The sequence below is a fragment of the Amphibalanus amphitrite genome, unplaced genomic scaffold (assembly GCF_019059575.1).
Source record: "Amphibalanus amphitrite isolate SeventyFive unplaced genomic scaffold, NRLGWU_Aamphi_draft 000651F_arrow, whole genome shotgun sequence".
NCBI lineage: Eukaryota > Metazoa > Arthropoda > Thecostraca > Balanomorpha > Balanidae > Amphibalanus > Amphibalanus amphitrite.
Window position 1 is genome coordinate 298320 of NW_024882145.1, and position 16827 is coordinate 315146.

At 46.8% G+C, this 16827-nt stretch overlaps 1 protein-coding gene and 1 long non-coding RNA gene across 3 annotated transcripts; one reads left to right on the forward strand and one right to left on the reverse strand.

Moving 5' to 3' along the window:
• Window positions 1–2408: 2408 nt before the first annotated feature.
• Window positions 2409–4185, reverse strand: LOC122364005. Of its 2 annotated transcripts, none has more exons than XR_006253471.1 (3): window positions 3884–4185; window positions 3331–3443; window positions 2409–2773 (listed from the first exon to the last, which is right to left on the reverse strand). It is a non-coding gene; the product is annotated as an uncharacterized LOC122364005 (long non-coding RNA). The 2 variants fall into 2 exon arrangements; XR_006253470.1 differs by having other exon boundaries at window positions 3299–3443.
• Window positions 4186–5888: 1703 nt separating this feature from the next.
• Window positions 5889–16724, forward strand: LOC122363988 (syntaxin-1A-like). The gene is made up of 5 exons (XM_043333911.1): window positions 5889–7209; window positions 7892–8022; window positions 8350–8456; window positions 8887–9056; window positions 15218–16724. The coding sequence occupies exons 1-5, from the start codon at window positions 6733–6735 to the stop codon at window positions 15374–15376; spliced, it is 1044 nt and encodes a 347-aa protein (XP_043189846.1). The 5' UTR covers window positions 5889–6732; the 3' UTR covers window positions 15377–16724.
• The last annotated feature ends 103 nt before the right edge of the window (window positions 16725–16827 follow it).

Below are 16827 nucleotides of genomic sequence, written 5' to 3' on the forward strand. Positions count from 1 at the left end.
TGGTGTGTGAATCTTAAGCTCAACAAGTCCAGGACGTTCTGAACCACTTCGAATCAAAACATCTGGGGTGTACCCTTACCACCCGCTTCTCCCTGCCGGCCAAGGAGATTTGAGGGTCCAAACTCCAAACTTGATCTTTCATGAATGGCTGGAATAAAATGATCTAATGGGGATGTTCGCGCTAAGAGTTCCGAAAAGTTTCACCAGGTGGCAGCACGGTATGCTTTGGACACAACGCGCCGGCCGGGCGCCGGCCGGGGCAGGGATAACACTGCGGACGGCGACAGCGGCCGACGCGCCGCGAACGGAAACTGCGTTTCATGTCTTTTTCAGGTTCATCCTTTTGCTAAAATGAGTAACTACAGTTGATTTTCGATATTAGGAAGACAATGACGCGTGTGAAAGGCAAACTACTACATCGTCATTAAGCGGAAGGAAAGGGAGCTGATCGAATGGTCACCAAAAGCTACGGAGTACGAAAGATACGATGTTATCACATATTTTAACTTACACAGTTGAAATTAAAACCCTTATTACATTCAGACATATATTCACACGCATGAAACAATCGATTTACAGCACATATTCCATGACAAGAACGCATACCTACGGTCTTAACCCGCGCCCCACTGGGGGGGGGGGCTATTTATAGCCCCCCCTCCCGTTTTTCTGCAATAACTTCCAAACCACTTGACGTATCGACGCCAAACTTTCAGTACCTTCGGCTGCATCAATTTGACACCTTGTGTCAAAATTTGAACTTCGTACCTACCATAGGTCGGCCGGAAATGACGTCAGAGTGACGTCATGTTCGGCCGATTTCGACGCAAAACATTGAACCACGGCAATCGCTCCCAAGAGCTCAGTTTTTAAGCTAGATCCAATTTCTTTGCATGAGAGGACTCAGAATAGACTGCGCTATCAAACTGCTATCTCGGATTTTCGAAATTTTGAAAATTTCGAAAATTTTATATAATAAAATTCAAAATTTATATTTTTACATTTTTTTTCAAAAAGTTTTTGACTTTTCGAAAAAAAACCGGAATATATATGATAGAACGCATTATTATGACTAACTCTAGCAAGTTTTAGCTAAATATCTTCAAAAATGGCCAAGTTATACGCATTATTGCAAAAAATTAACAATTATTAATTTTTCAAATCAATTTTTCAGCACGTATTTGACATCGTACGCCAATGTAAATAGCACCATCGTGTTCCTGAGCTCAAACTGCATCCAATAGACACCTTTTTTGTTAAAAAATTTTAACTTCAAAATTTGACCTTTTTTGACCTAAAAGTGACCTGACCTAAACTAAATTCGACTCAAAATGACCTCGAATGACACAGACGACATCAAATTCGAAATGTTTGGCCTAAATGGACCATAAAACATGTGTCACGTGACCGACGCATGATATAATATTTTCGTGACCTGTGATGACCTGACCTTGACCTGAAAATCAAAGTACAAGTTTGGTACCCTCAGAGTATCTAGAGTATCTGTTCACGAGTGCGTGAACCAAAAATGAGCCTGCTCTGACTTGTAAGACGGCGGCCAGAGCCCAAAACGTGAAGAAGCCAAAATGCTAATAATTTTTACTTTGACCTGACCTGTGACGTCATCGGTGACCTCGAGGTCAATGAAATTAGGTTTCGCTCGACAGTTTTTCCGGGGCTATCAGACGCCGTTTGAATTTTGACGATCGGCCCAGTAGTTTCGGAGTTAGCAGGGGGGGCTATGAATAGCCCCCCCCCCCAGTAGGGCGTGTTATACGGAGACCCCAGTGGGGCGCGGGTTAAGTTGACCTCTAGCGCTCGTCACTGCCAGATAAGTCAATCACATCCCTGTAGTTTGTACAGACTATTGCCTTAACCCTTCATCCGGCATGCGTTCATTCTGTAATGATGGGCAACGAATCACCGGCGATTTCTGCGTGGCTCTATATGACATCCTCGTCCGTTCCCCAGGTCAATTGGTTCGGTGACTTTCAAATTATAGCAGGCCCTTCCTCGGTCAGGCTTGATGGATCCACTGTCACTTTGCGCGGTACTTTTAAGACAGACTATACCTTCTACCAACACGACTGACTGATTACAATCTGATGCGAAAGGGACAATATCTCGTCGGTCTATCAGTTAAAGTTTAATATTCAGCGACACAAGTGTGAAGGCTGCCTGGAAAACTTGCAACAAACTAAGTAAACTAAGCTTGGCTTGTAATGGGCACAAACTTGTAATAAAGAGGTACTTTAACAAATCCACAATGTTCTGTTCAGGCAAGTAGCCTTCACATATGAAGAATTGCTATGACTACTCTTCTAGAGCTGATTGATAGCTTTTGAAGGGAGGAGCTGAGCTGTGGCTGAGCCCTACCATTCACCACTTATCACTTTCAACAATTGCTTGAGGCATGCAGTTCTCTATCACTAGAAAATATCTGACAATTTGCTAGCTCTCATTTGTGTATGATGCAACACGCTTTGCATCAGTGATACTATGACACAAAATGTTGAACACTAGCATAGGTTGCAATGTAGATCCAAGGTGTCCCAGAAGCCAGAGCAAAAATTGACACCTTAATCAACTTCATGATTGTGCAAAACTCCACTGCTTGACTACACAGAGCACCAACTGTTTGCTCCTCTAAACTTTCACCAAAGGAAGTGTTGCTGATCTCATTTGTAGCAGCAGTGACACTGGTAACTTCAAATCACAGGATCTGGTAGCATCCATGCTCTTGAATCTGGATCTTATCAATGCAGCATTGCACCTGTGAATAAATGAAAAATGGCATAAGACAGTAGGAAAAGTTCTTGGCAAGTCATAATGAGATACATATGTTTAACATGCATGGATAAAAGGACTTTATATATTGAAGCAATTAGCAAAACATTGCAGTTTAAGCAAAGTTGAAATCTGATATGATGAACTGGATACAGTGACATCATCAAGACCCATGAACTTTACACAAAGTATTTGCAATTTTGAAATGCACTTTTATTGCAGTTACCTATACAAATGTTCTAGAAGGTGAAAATTAATTTTAAAAAACAGCAAAAAACTTGCCCATATTTAGTTGCTAAAAAAGCTGAGTGAATATTCTAAAATGGTGTTCACTTCAGTGTGAATCAAAACTTAGAGTAAACAATTATTTACTTGATGAAATGAAGATATTATATCAATAATGAGTAGCTTTAGGTGGTGATGAGTTAAAAAAAAAAACATTTTGCAAGAAAGGCTATCAGTTACTTCTGGATGATATACTGCAGTGCACAAGCTGTTCACCAACTCCTACCTGGCCTTTCAGTGGGATCCCTCTGTATGCACCTCAGAACTTCATCCGCAGGGCTGGTTCCTTCATACGCAGGTCCTCTGCCTTCCTTGATTCCTCGGACTCCATCCTGACAGCTCCGCACCAGAAGCATGATTGCACTGGGCACCTGTAACACCATGTAGGATGATCAATACTTGTAACAATTCATAAATAGTAGGTAGCTTAGTGTTCTATTACATATACTTCCTAGTTGCTGGTGTCAAAATAGATCCTATTTGTCTTTTTCCATCATAACCTTTATCTGCATGCAATATCTTTGGTACCAGACAAAGTAGAACACTGCTAAAATGCTTGCAATGGATCTTATAAAAATGCATTGAATTTATATAATCATTATCAGCAGCATGTATCATCTTTTAATGCCTTTCTCTAAGGGCAGGTCAATTTCCTATAATGATATGCCCATACCTAAACTTATACAGGTAAATTACTTCATATGGGCAATACAAGATCCAGCTAGGAGTTAAGTTAGACTATTTTATACTCTTAGTTATGCTCGCCATAAAAAAAAAAATGTCGGGAAACGTGATACATCGATGGAATTACCGTTTGGAGTCGGTCTATCTTCGGCTTCTCGCCTCTCTTCGGCTACGTCAATTGAAGCCTTTCTAAGTCTCCTGTCCTTTGTAAACTTGCCTTTCCATGTTTGTGACACTTGCTGAATATAAATTCACAACCCATCTAAGCAAAATTCAAATCAATTGCTATCAAATTCACCGAAATTCAGTCCCTCGGACCGACACCGCACGTACTCCACACAGTGCAAAACACAGTGGCGCATTCGCCGCCACAGTTTCTGTGTCCAAAGAAGGCAGTGCTGCCACCTGGTGAGGAAATAAGCCGAACATCCCCATTGAGATTCAGCGTCAGCTTCATCCGGATTTGGTCGATCTCTGACCGCGGCGGAAAATCCCTCCACTCACAGCCATGCCCACATCCACACCCACACCCACACCCACACCCACACCCACACCCACACTCTTACACACTCACGCACTCACCAAGGTGACAATGAACGTGAAATGCTCCACTCAACGGGTCGAGAGGTGAAGACGATCGCCCTCGGTTCCCGGAGCGTTTATTTGAGGTCTTGTCGAATCATCGTTGCTGGTTCAGCGGTCTCGAGCCACTATACATATTTACCGTTAGTGGCGGTGTGTGACATTGAGGCTACCCCCTCGAAAGATCAAGAGACTACGACGGCGGCAAGATTCCTTGTGTAATGAAATAAACTTATCACTTATATATGTAACATATACACGGCTATCTGGCTTCCTAAAGCCTGAAACAGACTCTTTCCGCAGACAGGAAATCGCATGCGAGAGCCTATTCAAATACATGGAACTAGCACGCTCGCATCAAACGCACGCACCTCCCGCAAGCGATTGATGCGAGAAGAATTACAATGTATTTGAAAAAGGCTCTCGCATGCGATTTCCTGAACGCGGAAAGAGTCTGTTTCAGCCTTAAGAGCTAGGGCCCAACACTTCCCGGGTCAAAGGGGTGGTGCGAGACGTAACATTTTTCTTTATTTAGACCTTTTGTCAAAAGGTAAACCTTATCCTGTAAACCTTTTGTTTGTTTGTTTGTTTGTTTGTTGGTTTGCGAATGTCATATCCAATCCCGACTGGATTTATCTCATCAACCTTTTCCGACCATTACCGTTATGAATAACTAAGCGGGGCTTCCCGAATTGGGCGAAAGCTTTGCGATTATTTCCACATACATACGCCCCGGATGAGGGTTCCCTCACCGTTTTGCGCCTATCATTGAGCTAGACCTGAAAGAAGTTGTGCACCGTTACGCGACTCAGCGACTGGTTCATATTTATAAGTCCTCGGGTCAACTCGCCGGTCACCTCTGAGGTCAGCTCAAATATCACAAGGCACGGGCTTGCTTTTTGTTAAATTATTTCATCATAAATAGTCACATAGCCACAATCTTGACACCATCATTTTACCCGCGCTCAGGCGCGTCGAATGGCATGCTTTTTGTTTAGGTGAGTTCAAAGCAGAGTGTTGACCTCAGATCAAGGTCGGGTCAAGGTGGTCGCTCAGGTCACGAAGCTGGTCATAGGTCAGGAAGTCATGACGCATTTAATTCGATCTGCCACCTCTTTTTTAATTCATTGCTGCCCTTTCTGACTTCGAGCGAGTGTTATCTAGCTGAATATGTTGCATAATTTTGGTAGTGATGCCCAATGCCTATCTCTTTCCTGTTGGTGGTTTTAGCTAATGTGTCATGAAATGCCGGCCAATTCCAGAGCACCAATCATCTTACTCTCTTCAGGCACCGAAAATTTAACACGAGTGGTGCACGTGACTCAGCACAACGGTAGACAATCCCCATCACACAATCACACATTCCATTCCGTGGCGTCGTCGGCGCCGTGACTCACCGATGACGTCATAGTGTGCAGTGTATGACGTCACCGGCTCCGCCAGGTGCACGAGCGACGGCGGCGCGGCACCTGGCGATCCTCCCCTGAATCGATCGGCCGCCTGGCGCCGCAGCGACACGTGTTTGCCAGCTGTGACGCTGTTTGTCTTCTGCGCGGTTCTGGCGATCTGCCTATGGTGGGTGCGGGGAGGACACCGAAGAGCCCGCCTCCCAAATCTGCGGCGCTGGAGCCGCCTCTGGCAGTGGAGCGGGCGGACGGCAGGCGCCCTATCGCAGTGCACACTCGCGGGACGGTGGACGTGGGCCGATAGGGGCGGACACCCGTGAAGACAGTGTACTAAAGCCACGCTGGATTGAAGTGAAGAGTCACTGGTGTCGGTGTCAGCTGTTTGTGTCAATCGGAGTGTCAGTGTCACAGGAGTCGGTGTCAGCGGCTGGCAGTGATTGTGGCGTGACTCGATAGTGATTTGGTCAGCGGCGCCGGCTGGTGCGACGCTGGGTCTCAGTGAATCGACCACAGACATCAGACGCCGCCAAACGGCGCCGCGCCAGTGGTGCTGCAAGGCTTAGCTGATAAACAGCGGTCTGACATCTGGTCTTTTACACATATCCAGCAATCAAGTGGTCCTGCAATCGGCACTAAAACGCAACTTTAGTGTCGCAACCTGAGACAATATCGTCACTTCGTGAAGTGACCTTGTGTCTGACCGCGTGACCTTACCTTGTGATCAGGTCTGACTGGCTGGGTCCGGTCAGGTTTGACACGCTCTGTTGGTGACACGCTCTCGATTGTAATGATTTCTTCGAGGGATTTTTTCAAGTGACATCTTGAAGTGACATCTTCAAGCGACCTCTTCAATGACTTATTCAAGCGTCCAGTTCAAAACTGCTTCGAAATACCGCTTCAAGTGACCTCTTCAAGTCCAAGTGACCTCTTCTGGGCCAGTTAGGCTGGCTGCTGGTTGCTTCCCGAGTCTGACAGGACATCAGTCACGATGGCTCGAGATCGTCTTCTAGAGCTGCAGCAGCGGGCCGGAAATGCTCCAACCATCACCCCCGCGCCTCTCCCGGCGGCTCCGGCGGCTCCCGCACCTCCGGCAGCTCCTGCGAGCTCCTCTGACCCGGAGGCCGGCCAGCCGGTGGTGGTCGTCTCGCGTCCCTCCCGGCTGGCGCGCTTCCTCCGCCGTGCCCCGGCCGGGGCAGCTGCCGGGACAGCTGCGGGGACAGCTGCGGCAGCTGCCGGCCAGCAGGAGCAGCCGCTGGTGCAGCAGCTGCAGCAGGAGCTGGCCGAGCTGAGCGCCGCGCTGGCCGAGACGCGCGCCGCTGTGGACGAGGTCAGCAGGCAGCAGTGTCGTCAGCTGAACTCACCGAGACACCAGGAGCAGGCCTGGCAACAGACCCAGGACAGCGCCGCGGCCGCCCTCGCCAACATCAGCCGGATCAAGACCAAGCTGGACAGACTCCAGAAGAAGGTGAGCTAGGATGTTGCTTTTTCGTGGGTCGTGAGTCATGAGATGAATGCAGGCATGCTTGGTTGGCTGTTTCGGTCGCTACCTTGTCTGCCAGGCCATGGATGCCTGGCCTTGACTTCCACGTGGGCCATCCATGGCTTGTATTATCGTAAAATTATGAGGAATTTGCCAGAGCCTCAACAGTGCAGTGCAAGTATGATACGGGTGGAATGCCACTTCAAACACGAGCAGTTGTACTGAGATACAGATAAGATTTCGTGATCGTTCGAATCGGACACCGCGCGCATGAGACTGACCACTTTGAATGACTGGGGCAACAGGGAAATGGAATCGAAGAGGGAAATGCTTAATAACGTTCTCAGCACCTGTCAAAAGAATAGGGATGTCTTATGTGACTCGAGTAGGCCGTAGTCCCTTAGATGGCATGGCATATAACCTTGCTTCCGGCAGCATTAGATGGAGCGAGCAAAACTGATGCACAAACCAAGCCCTCATGAGATGCTAAAATCAGGAAGATCCCGTTTTGCACGCTTTTCTAAATCACTGAACATTTGTAATCTAAGTGCGCTGACAATGCCTGTCAGTTAAATCAAAGTTACATCCGACTGCTTTTAACAGCGACATGTAAACAATCCTGCATACGACGACTGCATAATAGTGACGTCACCGGTCCTTCCACCAGCTGACGGAGTCCCTGCCGGAGCTGACGGCGACCCAGGCCAAGATGCTGCAGAACCAGGTGAACGGTTTTCGCACCCAGCTGCTCACTGTCGTCCAACGTTTCAACGAGGAGGAGATGAACTTCAGGGCAAAGTATGCACGCGTGAGACGCGCGTTTGCTTCATTTGGCTCTCATTGAATGATAACATATATATGATTGATGGCTGTGATGAGCATGGTTAATATAGTTATGGTGTGAATGATGATATAGCCTTTGCTTATAATCAATAGAAAGATAATGAAAAACAAAGTGGGTATGCACAAATCTTTCGACTTGCGAATCTTCTTTTTGTGATATATTACCCCGACTCTGTTACCTGTTACGCCGCCCTATATAAGCTGCTATGTCAGTCCCGTTGCCTTCGATGAGGGCCCACTCCCAGTTGTCACTCCACGTCCTATTTGTTTTTGTGCGGCCAGGAAGAAGGATCACCTGAAGCGGCAACTGCAGATCACGGGCGCCGACATGGACGACGACGAACTGGAGAACTTGATAGACCGAGGCGACGCCCAGATCTTCAACGAAAGTACGACTTTTGCTCACCCACACGCGGCTGTGATTCTTACAGCATGGTTTAACCATTGAGGGCTATGATGTAGACTTATGAAATCACATCATAAGACACATTTATTAAGCGTAAAAAGGTGTCTATGATTCTTGCGAATCGTTTCAAACTATTATAACGTGTATGATATGGTTTGAGGTCCGAGACATCTGTCCTACTTTCCGTTTTGGTTGGAGGCGGTGCGATTGGTGCATAGAAAGTTTACGTCTCCGGTCTCAAGTAGTTTTAACTGTAAAGTGTAAGCATTTTCTAGCGCTATATTTGGTGATTCGTATTTAAATTTGTAATTTCATATTTGCTTCAGGCAAGCAGACTGCAGAGAAATGGTGCAGTTTAGCCCACAGCCCACTACATGGTTTGTTATTTTCCACCACCCTACCTCCCCCTGCAGGCATTCTGATGCGCGTGGAGACAGCGCGTGCAGAACTGAACGAAGCCGAGGAGCGGTACGAGCAGATCCGCGCACTGGAGATGTCCATACAGCAGCTGCACGAGATGTTCCTCCAGCTGTCGCTACTGGTGCAGCAGCAGGGCGAGATGGTCGACCGCATCGAGGAAAATGTGAGAACACGGTGCACACTGCACAGATGGTAGTTATCCTTTAACTCGGCACTGGTAACCTTTTTTACTGAGCAGTTCACTATCTCTGGATCTCTTTGTGATTGAATGCTGTTGCATGCTATTTTTTAGTGTTCATTCATTTGTAAAATATTTATTGGCAGGTTACGACCAGTTTCATTTTTAACCCGCGTCTCACTCCATTGTCTTGTTTGTTTTGTTGGGTTAGGCCCTTTCGGTTCAATGAGACCATTTCAGAGCCGGGAGGATAATAGGAATTAGGGGGAGACATTGGTCTGGGCAGGCACCTATAGTGAGTCGCCGGGGCTGAGCCCGTCCAGAGGACAGGCCACCAGCCCCAAGGTACTCATTGCACCCGGCTACGGGTGTGCTCCCTCGGGAGCAGCAGTGCCACTCCGAGGGAGCAGCCCACATGAGATAAAGTTGCTTAGAAAAGTTGCGCGTTTCTAAATTTTCATTTTGTGACCTCGACTGCGTCTCGGTCACAAAATGAAATTTTAGAAACGCTCGTGTACTAAGCTATATTGTCCAGCCCGGAGTGGTGGTTGCATCGTGGAGGAGAAGCATTTCAGTATCCTGAGGAGGGAAACGACGGACGGATGTGACTCCATTGTCATTATTAGCACGCCCATTACCGATTCCATGACATGCGACGCTTCCCGATCAACATTTTTGTTTCCTTGGCTAGGCTAGTGCTCAGTCCTGCATTACCGTAGGTATGTACAGTAGGTCTATTAAAAAAGTCCCCAGCACCAGTGGGCGCTGCCTTCGCTGAGCCGAACCCCCGTCTGCCTGCCCCATATCGCGCCGCGCTCAGGTCAGGTAGGGTCAGCGGGACCGCTCGGTCCGGCCGCGGGCGGTGGACGGGCGGCCGGTAACGCTTTCCGCCAGCCAGCTGTAGAATCCAACAAACGGGACGGCCACCGCTCAGCGCAGCGAAACCGGTGTTAAAGAATGGCAGTAGATGTTCATGACCACAATGATTATGAGATAGTCATTGTTAGCCCCACAGGAATGCGTAGACTCTCACGCCCTGTTGGAGGGGAAATGGGGATTGAGCATCATTCTTATAACTCAGCTTTGGGCATCTAATTGGTATTCGAAGTAGCGTCAAAGGAAGCAAAAAGAAGACCAAAAATTCTTCAATCAAATTTGGATCGGGTCGTAGCCAGAGGTCATGTCACTAGAGGTCATCGATCATAAAATTTTGCTTAGACAGGGTGCGTTGCGCGCACCGGTGCATTAGGTTTCCAATTTCCATGGGAACATCAACAGACTCGGAAGCTTGCAACGCTAGCGTGGAGCCGAATTCATATCAACCGCCGCAACAATGCAGCAGCGCAGCGCAGCGTGCTGCAGCGCGGGGCCGTGAAACACCGCCCAGGGCTATTCATGTGTCAGGGCAATCCAACCCACGTGATGGGCTCGGCCCCAGCGGAGCATGAGGTCCAGGACTCCCGCCCAGGTCCCCTGTCTCCCCCTAATTCCTATCATCCTTCCCACTCTGAAATCGACTGAAAGAGCCTAACCTAACACAACAATCAGCTCGTTTACCGCTATGTCTGAATAATATTGCCAGATTTAACTAAGGTCAACGGCTTAGCATGTAAATAACAACAACTGCCACCATCGGTATTATGAGAAAACCAATTGCTTTTCCACAAGCACTTAAAAGTTTTTAGCTTAAAACTTGCATGAAATTAATTTTACCAGCCTCGTGTTCCTCTTATCAAAACGCTTCGAATGAATCAAAAGTTGATCTTTAAAGGTCATTTGAAAAATTTGGCCTATGTTCAAAGACATGACCTGACCAGAAATGGTCATAATGCATAGCAGGATATTAGATCCGTATCGTGGAACTTTACAAACACTTCAGATGATTTCATAACTTAAGCATGTCTATCAAAAATAATTATTACATGGCTCATATGTAAGCTGGGTGCGTGAACATGCTTATGAGTATGTTGAACGCAACTGATAATGTTCTGTTGGCCACAATTTCTATATTTGATTTACCCTCCCGGATTTCATATTTGTGTTAATGACACCTTGACGATGTCGAGAAAAAACGCTTAGGAGATTTAACAGCCTGAGATACATTCAGTATAAGGAAGGGTCAAGGGTGCTAGATTCCTTCCGTCCTCGCTATCCTCAGGAAAAACCAATCCGCATCGCCCCTAGTCTTCATGTTTCCCTCTCTGAACTGGAGGTCACCCCACCAGCCAACCTGTAGTTGATGTCGGATCCATTCCAGGACACATAATCCTTTTCGGGTGACCGTTTGGGAGACGGCTGGACCGTCCCGACAGGGCAATCGTCCCACGGGAACAGTCTCGCTTCCGCAGATCACTGTCGCTGGCTCGCACAACCCAATTACTACACCAGAGCATAGTTATGTCATAGCTCTGCAAGGGCCTTTTCAGACCGAAAAAGATGGCCCCCAACAAAACAAACAATTTTCTCATTCGGTATTGTATCTCATCAAGCAGTAAGCACCACATGTTCTCAGAGTGTTTGTTATGCGTTCCGTCCAAAAAAGCGCAGTTCAATTTTCTCCCATTGACTTGAGTGATCTCGAAATTGACCCGGCCTTTCTGTCAACAATGTCAAACATGCAAAATAAACGTTTCAAATACATATACTGTTGCCCATTAACCCGCGCCCCGTAGGGCTACCGGCGGACCCTATACCACCCGTAGGGGGGGGGGGGTCGTTTCGGCCCCTCCCCCTAAGATCTCGGAAACTTACCGGCCGATTTTCAAAATTCAAACGGTGTTCGATAGCCCCAAGAGGGAACTACCTTGTGACCAACTTTCATTGGCCTAGGTCAAACCGGTGACGTCACAGGTCAGGTCAAAGGTCGGATTTTCACCATTCACAGGCATTTCAAGAAATGTGTTGTGAAATCGAGTAAATTGGTAAGTTATTGAAAATCATCGATGGTACATTGTTCGTCAAACACAAACTTCGCTATCTTAGGTCATTGATACCAGGTCAGGTCACAGAGGTCAGGTCACTGGGGGTCACAATATGAAAGTGTCGTGTGATACATGTTTTATGGTCCATTTTACATGACAAATGCTAAAATGTGGGTCAGGCAGCCTTTGGGGCCAGCTTAGGTCACGTTTTGGTAAAGTTCAGGTCAAGGTCAGGTCAAATTAGGTCAAATTTCAAAGTTGATATTTTGCATAAAATGAGTATCAATTCGATACAGCTCGTCACGGGGAGTCCAATGGTGGTCTTTGTTTTGCCCTAAGATGTCTAGAATTGCCAAAAATTGAGTTTGAAAATTTGACGTCATCATTTTTGAACAGTTTTTTTTTTCGCTATAACTTCGCAAAAAACGAGATATCGATCTGAAATTTAGTATGTATATAGAAAACGGTAGGTGCTATCACATATATTCCGGTTTTTCGAAACTCATAAACTTTTTGGATTTTTTGGCTAATATATACAAAAAATGGGTTTTTTATTTTTGGGGGTCAAAACTGAAAAGTTTCAAAAATCCGAGATAGCAATTTTGTAGCCCTGTCGATTCTACACCTTTTATATCTTGATCATTTTTCTGTATCTTCAAAGCTGTAGGCCTGACAGCTCTTCTCGCGAAGGTCTTTTTTCGGTCGAAAATGGCAGAACATGACGTCATTGTGACGTCATTTGTGGCCAACCTATCATAGCCTCTGGAAAATTTTGGTCACAATGTGTAAAATTGATGCCCGGAGGGGTCCTGAAAGTTCAGTGGCGATATCTCCAGTCGTTTAGGAGCTATCGACGGAAAAAGGACAGGGGGGGAGCGTTTCGGCCCCCCTACGGGGCGTGGGTTAAAATCGCTGAAAGTTCTGAAGCGGTCGGTTAGTCGGTGTATTTAGATATGATGAGCACAGGAACTTTCCTTGAGGTAAGGTCACTTGACGTGACCTGGTGTTTTGACCCTGAATTTAAAGACTTGGGCGGGAAAAAATGGGCCATTTGAAATCTTAAAATGCTAGATTTTAACAATAATTGCAAACACTATCCCGGCCAAATAGTGAGTGAGGAGGGAGCGATTCCCCGACCCCATGTTTAGCTCCTATAATTGAGCTAGCTGCTAGAGCCTCGCGGAAAAAACGAGCGTTTGCGTCGTTACGTGACGCAGCGACTAGTACCCCATTTTAAAATATCAGTGACCTCTTAGGGCAGGTCAAGGGCCCCAAAGCATTTGATCGGTTTTTGGTAAATAACTTAACGCGTTATCGTCATTTCGATATAATCGTGTTTTCTGTTCTCAGACGCGTCGATTTATATGCTTTTTTGTTTAGGTGAAGCAATTTAGGATGTTTACCTCAGGTCAATGTCATGTTATGGCAACGCAGGTCACGAAGCTGTTGAAAGGAGGACATGTTGCATAACATTTGATTCGGCAAGTCTTGCAAAGTCCATTGATGGCGTGCTTTGAGCTACCGCAAAAAAATACATGGCCGCCACTTCTTCTCGGCCGGCGAGGGTTAAACCTCGCTTCGAATTATTGCAGATGATTATGCGACCGAAAACAAAGCATTTATCTGTGTCTAGAACGGCCGCTGACTTATTGGACAAGATCCTTAATCTTAAGTCGCTAGATGGGAATAAAATAATCGGTATGTGATACATATAGTTATACCCCTCGATTTGCCCTCGCGCTAAGTCTATTCATCACTGTCGCTTTTTTATCCGAGATGATGTCGCCACTAAACGGGTTGTTTTGTTTGCTTGCTTGCGTTGAATGGCCATTACGGATTATTGAAGGATTATGATAAAATCGGAATGGGGCAAGGGAGGATATGCACTGCAGGTGTTTAATTTAGATCACAAAGGCATCATTTCCGGCATCGTGCAGAGTCATTATCTTCCCCTCTGCACCGCGGCATCTCTGCGCCCCACACACGGCGTCCTCACTCCACGGCCGGCCGCCGCCAACTGACCCACTCGCCGGGCGCCGCGACCTGACCCGTGTCGCTGCCGCGGCCTGCGCAATAGAGTCGGGGCTGGAATCCGGGGGTTCGGCCGGCCGGCCGCCTCTGGAGCGGGGGACTTTTTTAGTAGACCTACTGTACATACATATTTATAGCACGTCCGGGGATAGGACATTGCGGGACAGTATATCTGCAGGCGTCCTGCTACTGCCATCTAGGGGCGAAAGGTGCAGGTTTAGTTCATTGCGGCACAGTATATCTGCAGGCGTTCTGCTACTGCCATCTAGGGGCGAAACGTGCAGGTATATGTAGATTACTGCGGCACAGTATATCTGCAGGCGTCCTGCTACTGCCATCTAGGGGCGAAACGTGCAGGTATAGCTCATTGCGGCACAGTATATCTGCAGGCGCTCTGCTACTGCCATCTAGGGGCGAAAGGTGCAAGCATAACTAGTTCATTGCGGCACAGTATATCTGCAGGCGCTCTGCTACTGCCATCTAGCGGCGAAACGTGCAGGTATACATAGTTCATTGCGGCACAGTATATCTGCAGGCGTCCTGCTACTGCCATCCAGGGGCGCAACGCGAATATGTCATTATTGCGACAGTGTATCACTCACCAGGCGTTTTGCTACTGCCATTTATGGACGAAATGCAATGAGAACAGTTACTGAGCATTGTAGGGCAATATCGCTTCAGACGCAGCAAACGTGCTGTAAATTGTAATGACGACAGTTGAACTGTGTCGCTGTCTCCAAATTTCTTTTAGTTACTCGCGACTAGAGCTGTGTTCTCAATTTCCCCGTTTCACTTGCCCTAAAAGTTATAAAACCGCTTCCCGAATTAACCGCTTACCCGAGTTTTGCGCAGCAGCGTGAACTTAAGTTACAGATCAACGAATGAAGTCAAAGTGAATGATACGCCATTTTTCTTTAAATGTACCTAAACATAGTACCTATTAGGGTTATGAGTCGCGTCGCTCTATCTATTTGTTGTGATAACTTAACTTTGTTTGCCTCGAAAGTCGAACATGACGTAAGGTAAATTTGATAGTTCATTTGTTGTCAGCAGCTCTTAATGAATTATGTAATGGCTATATATGTAGGTATAGATACCTACATATACACTAGTCGTGGCATGATGTTTATGTGAGCGTAATGCGTATACATATTTCGTAGTTAAATGGCTAACTAAAGCTCGTTATTTCCACAGACGTTCCAGACGGCTGCGAAAGCAGAAGGAGGTGCCAAGCAGCTTCACGGAGCGCTGAAAAAGCAGCAGCGAGGCCGGAAGATGCGGATCGTATGCGGGATTCTGGTGGCCGTCATCATCGTCATATTGGTCATCATCCTCCTCAGCTACCTCGGGTAGTGTGCCTGTCTGGATCCAGACTCCAGTGTACTCTACCGTCCATCCAGAACTACCAGTGCGGTGCTGTCCTGTAGAACGAAATACTGAGCGTATGAGTGCGATCGTGTGACGAAATGTGATAGCCCTCGGCCAGCCTGATGCGTGTTTAGGACTGGTGCGTGTCATGATGCCGTTTTGGAATGTGCTGCGTCTTCGCTGACTTGGACAGCAGTGGTGATCATGGGGACGATATGTGATGATACCCCGTAGGAAGAGTAGGACGAGACTCAGATTCCGTGATTGGGCCGCAAAGCGAAAACTTCATTATGAGACTGCCGTGGGAGCTCTTGCAACTCATTGACTCACGTGCTTCTGAGGGAACTACCAGAAGACCCACATCGTCCGAGTGTGTTACAACGACTCATGAACTCACAGACTGCGAGTGAAGTGTTAGCTGTGCTATCGTACCAACCATGCCCTCAGTCACAGCAGGATGGCGGCACAGTGCGCGGTGTGCAGCGCACACTCGTCAGTGACAACAGCGAGCCTATCCATTATCTCACTGTCCCATAAGCCGTATGTGCACTAGTGGTGTCAATTTCAGAAAACGTTTGTCCAATGTCCGTCAAATGTCCAATACTTATGTCGATTGCCCGTCCAAAAATGTTCAAGCCAGCCATTTGTCCAAAGATGTCCGACACCTTCGCAATAGTTAACACTCAACGTTGTTATTTAATTTGCTTTTAATGTACCATCACCAGCTCAAAAGCGTTAATCATATCGAAAGCTGAGCATCCTAATAGCCAATCAATGTTAAACACGATTACTTTATAAAAATGTTGAGGTGTAGCAAGCGATTGTCCAAAGTTATCCAAAGCCTGCTGTCATTGTCCAACCGAATTCCGAATTGGACATTGGACAAAATCGGAATTCCGAAGATTCAAGTTCCGATTGACACCACTAATGTGCACATAAACGTCATACGGCAATTGGAGCAAGCCAACAGTGGATGCGAGATGTTTACATGCAATAGCATAAAATGGTATTTTGGTGAGGGTTTTGGTGCTTACGCCAGTGTCCTTAACTCCTTAGTGTATTTATAGGTGTCATTTATATCAGCGCAATAAAGCTTGGGTAATCTTTGGTCACCGTTATGGGCGTAAGTGCGTATCGCACCATCCATGCGCCCTTTGCTGTTAGGTTTCGCAGGTGGAGCTAGTAGTCACACATGACAATCTAACAGATGTCGCAGCGTAACTCGTGAGTCCGATTCCATATCGGTCGCGTCTTTTGTTATCCATCTGCTATCCTCTCTGAGGATGTGCAGTGAGTCCAGAGGTGAAATATAAAACGATGATTCGACCGGTAACATGCTCGATGATCTTCGAGTACCTAATAGCCAACTATTCATTCATCAAAGAAACGTTAGTGAGGGTACAAAGTTGACTAGACCTCGAAGCTACTACAGATGG

Bases quoted from the DNA above. Each gene is read 5' to 3' on its own strand.
- LOC122363988 (XM_043333911.1), top strand. From the start codon at position 6,733: ATGGCTCGAGATCGTCTTCTAGAGCTGCAGCAGCGGGCCGGAAATGCT. The intron at 8,023-8,349 runs GTATGCACGCGT...TTGTGCGGCCAG, and splicing joins GAGATGAACTTCAGGGCAAA to GAAGAAGGATCACCTGAAGC. The intron at 9,057-15,217 runs GTGAGAACACGG...TTATTTCCACAG, and splicing joins TCGACCGCATCGAGGAAAAT to ACGTTCCAGACGGCTGCGAA.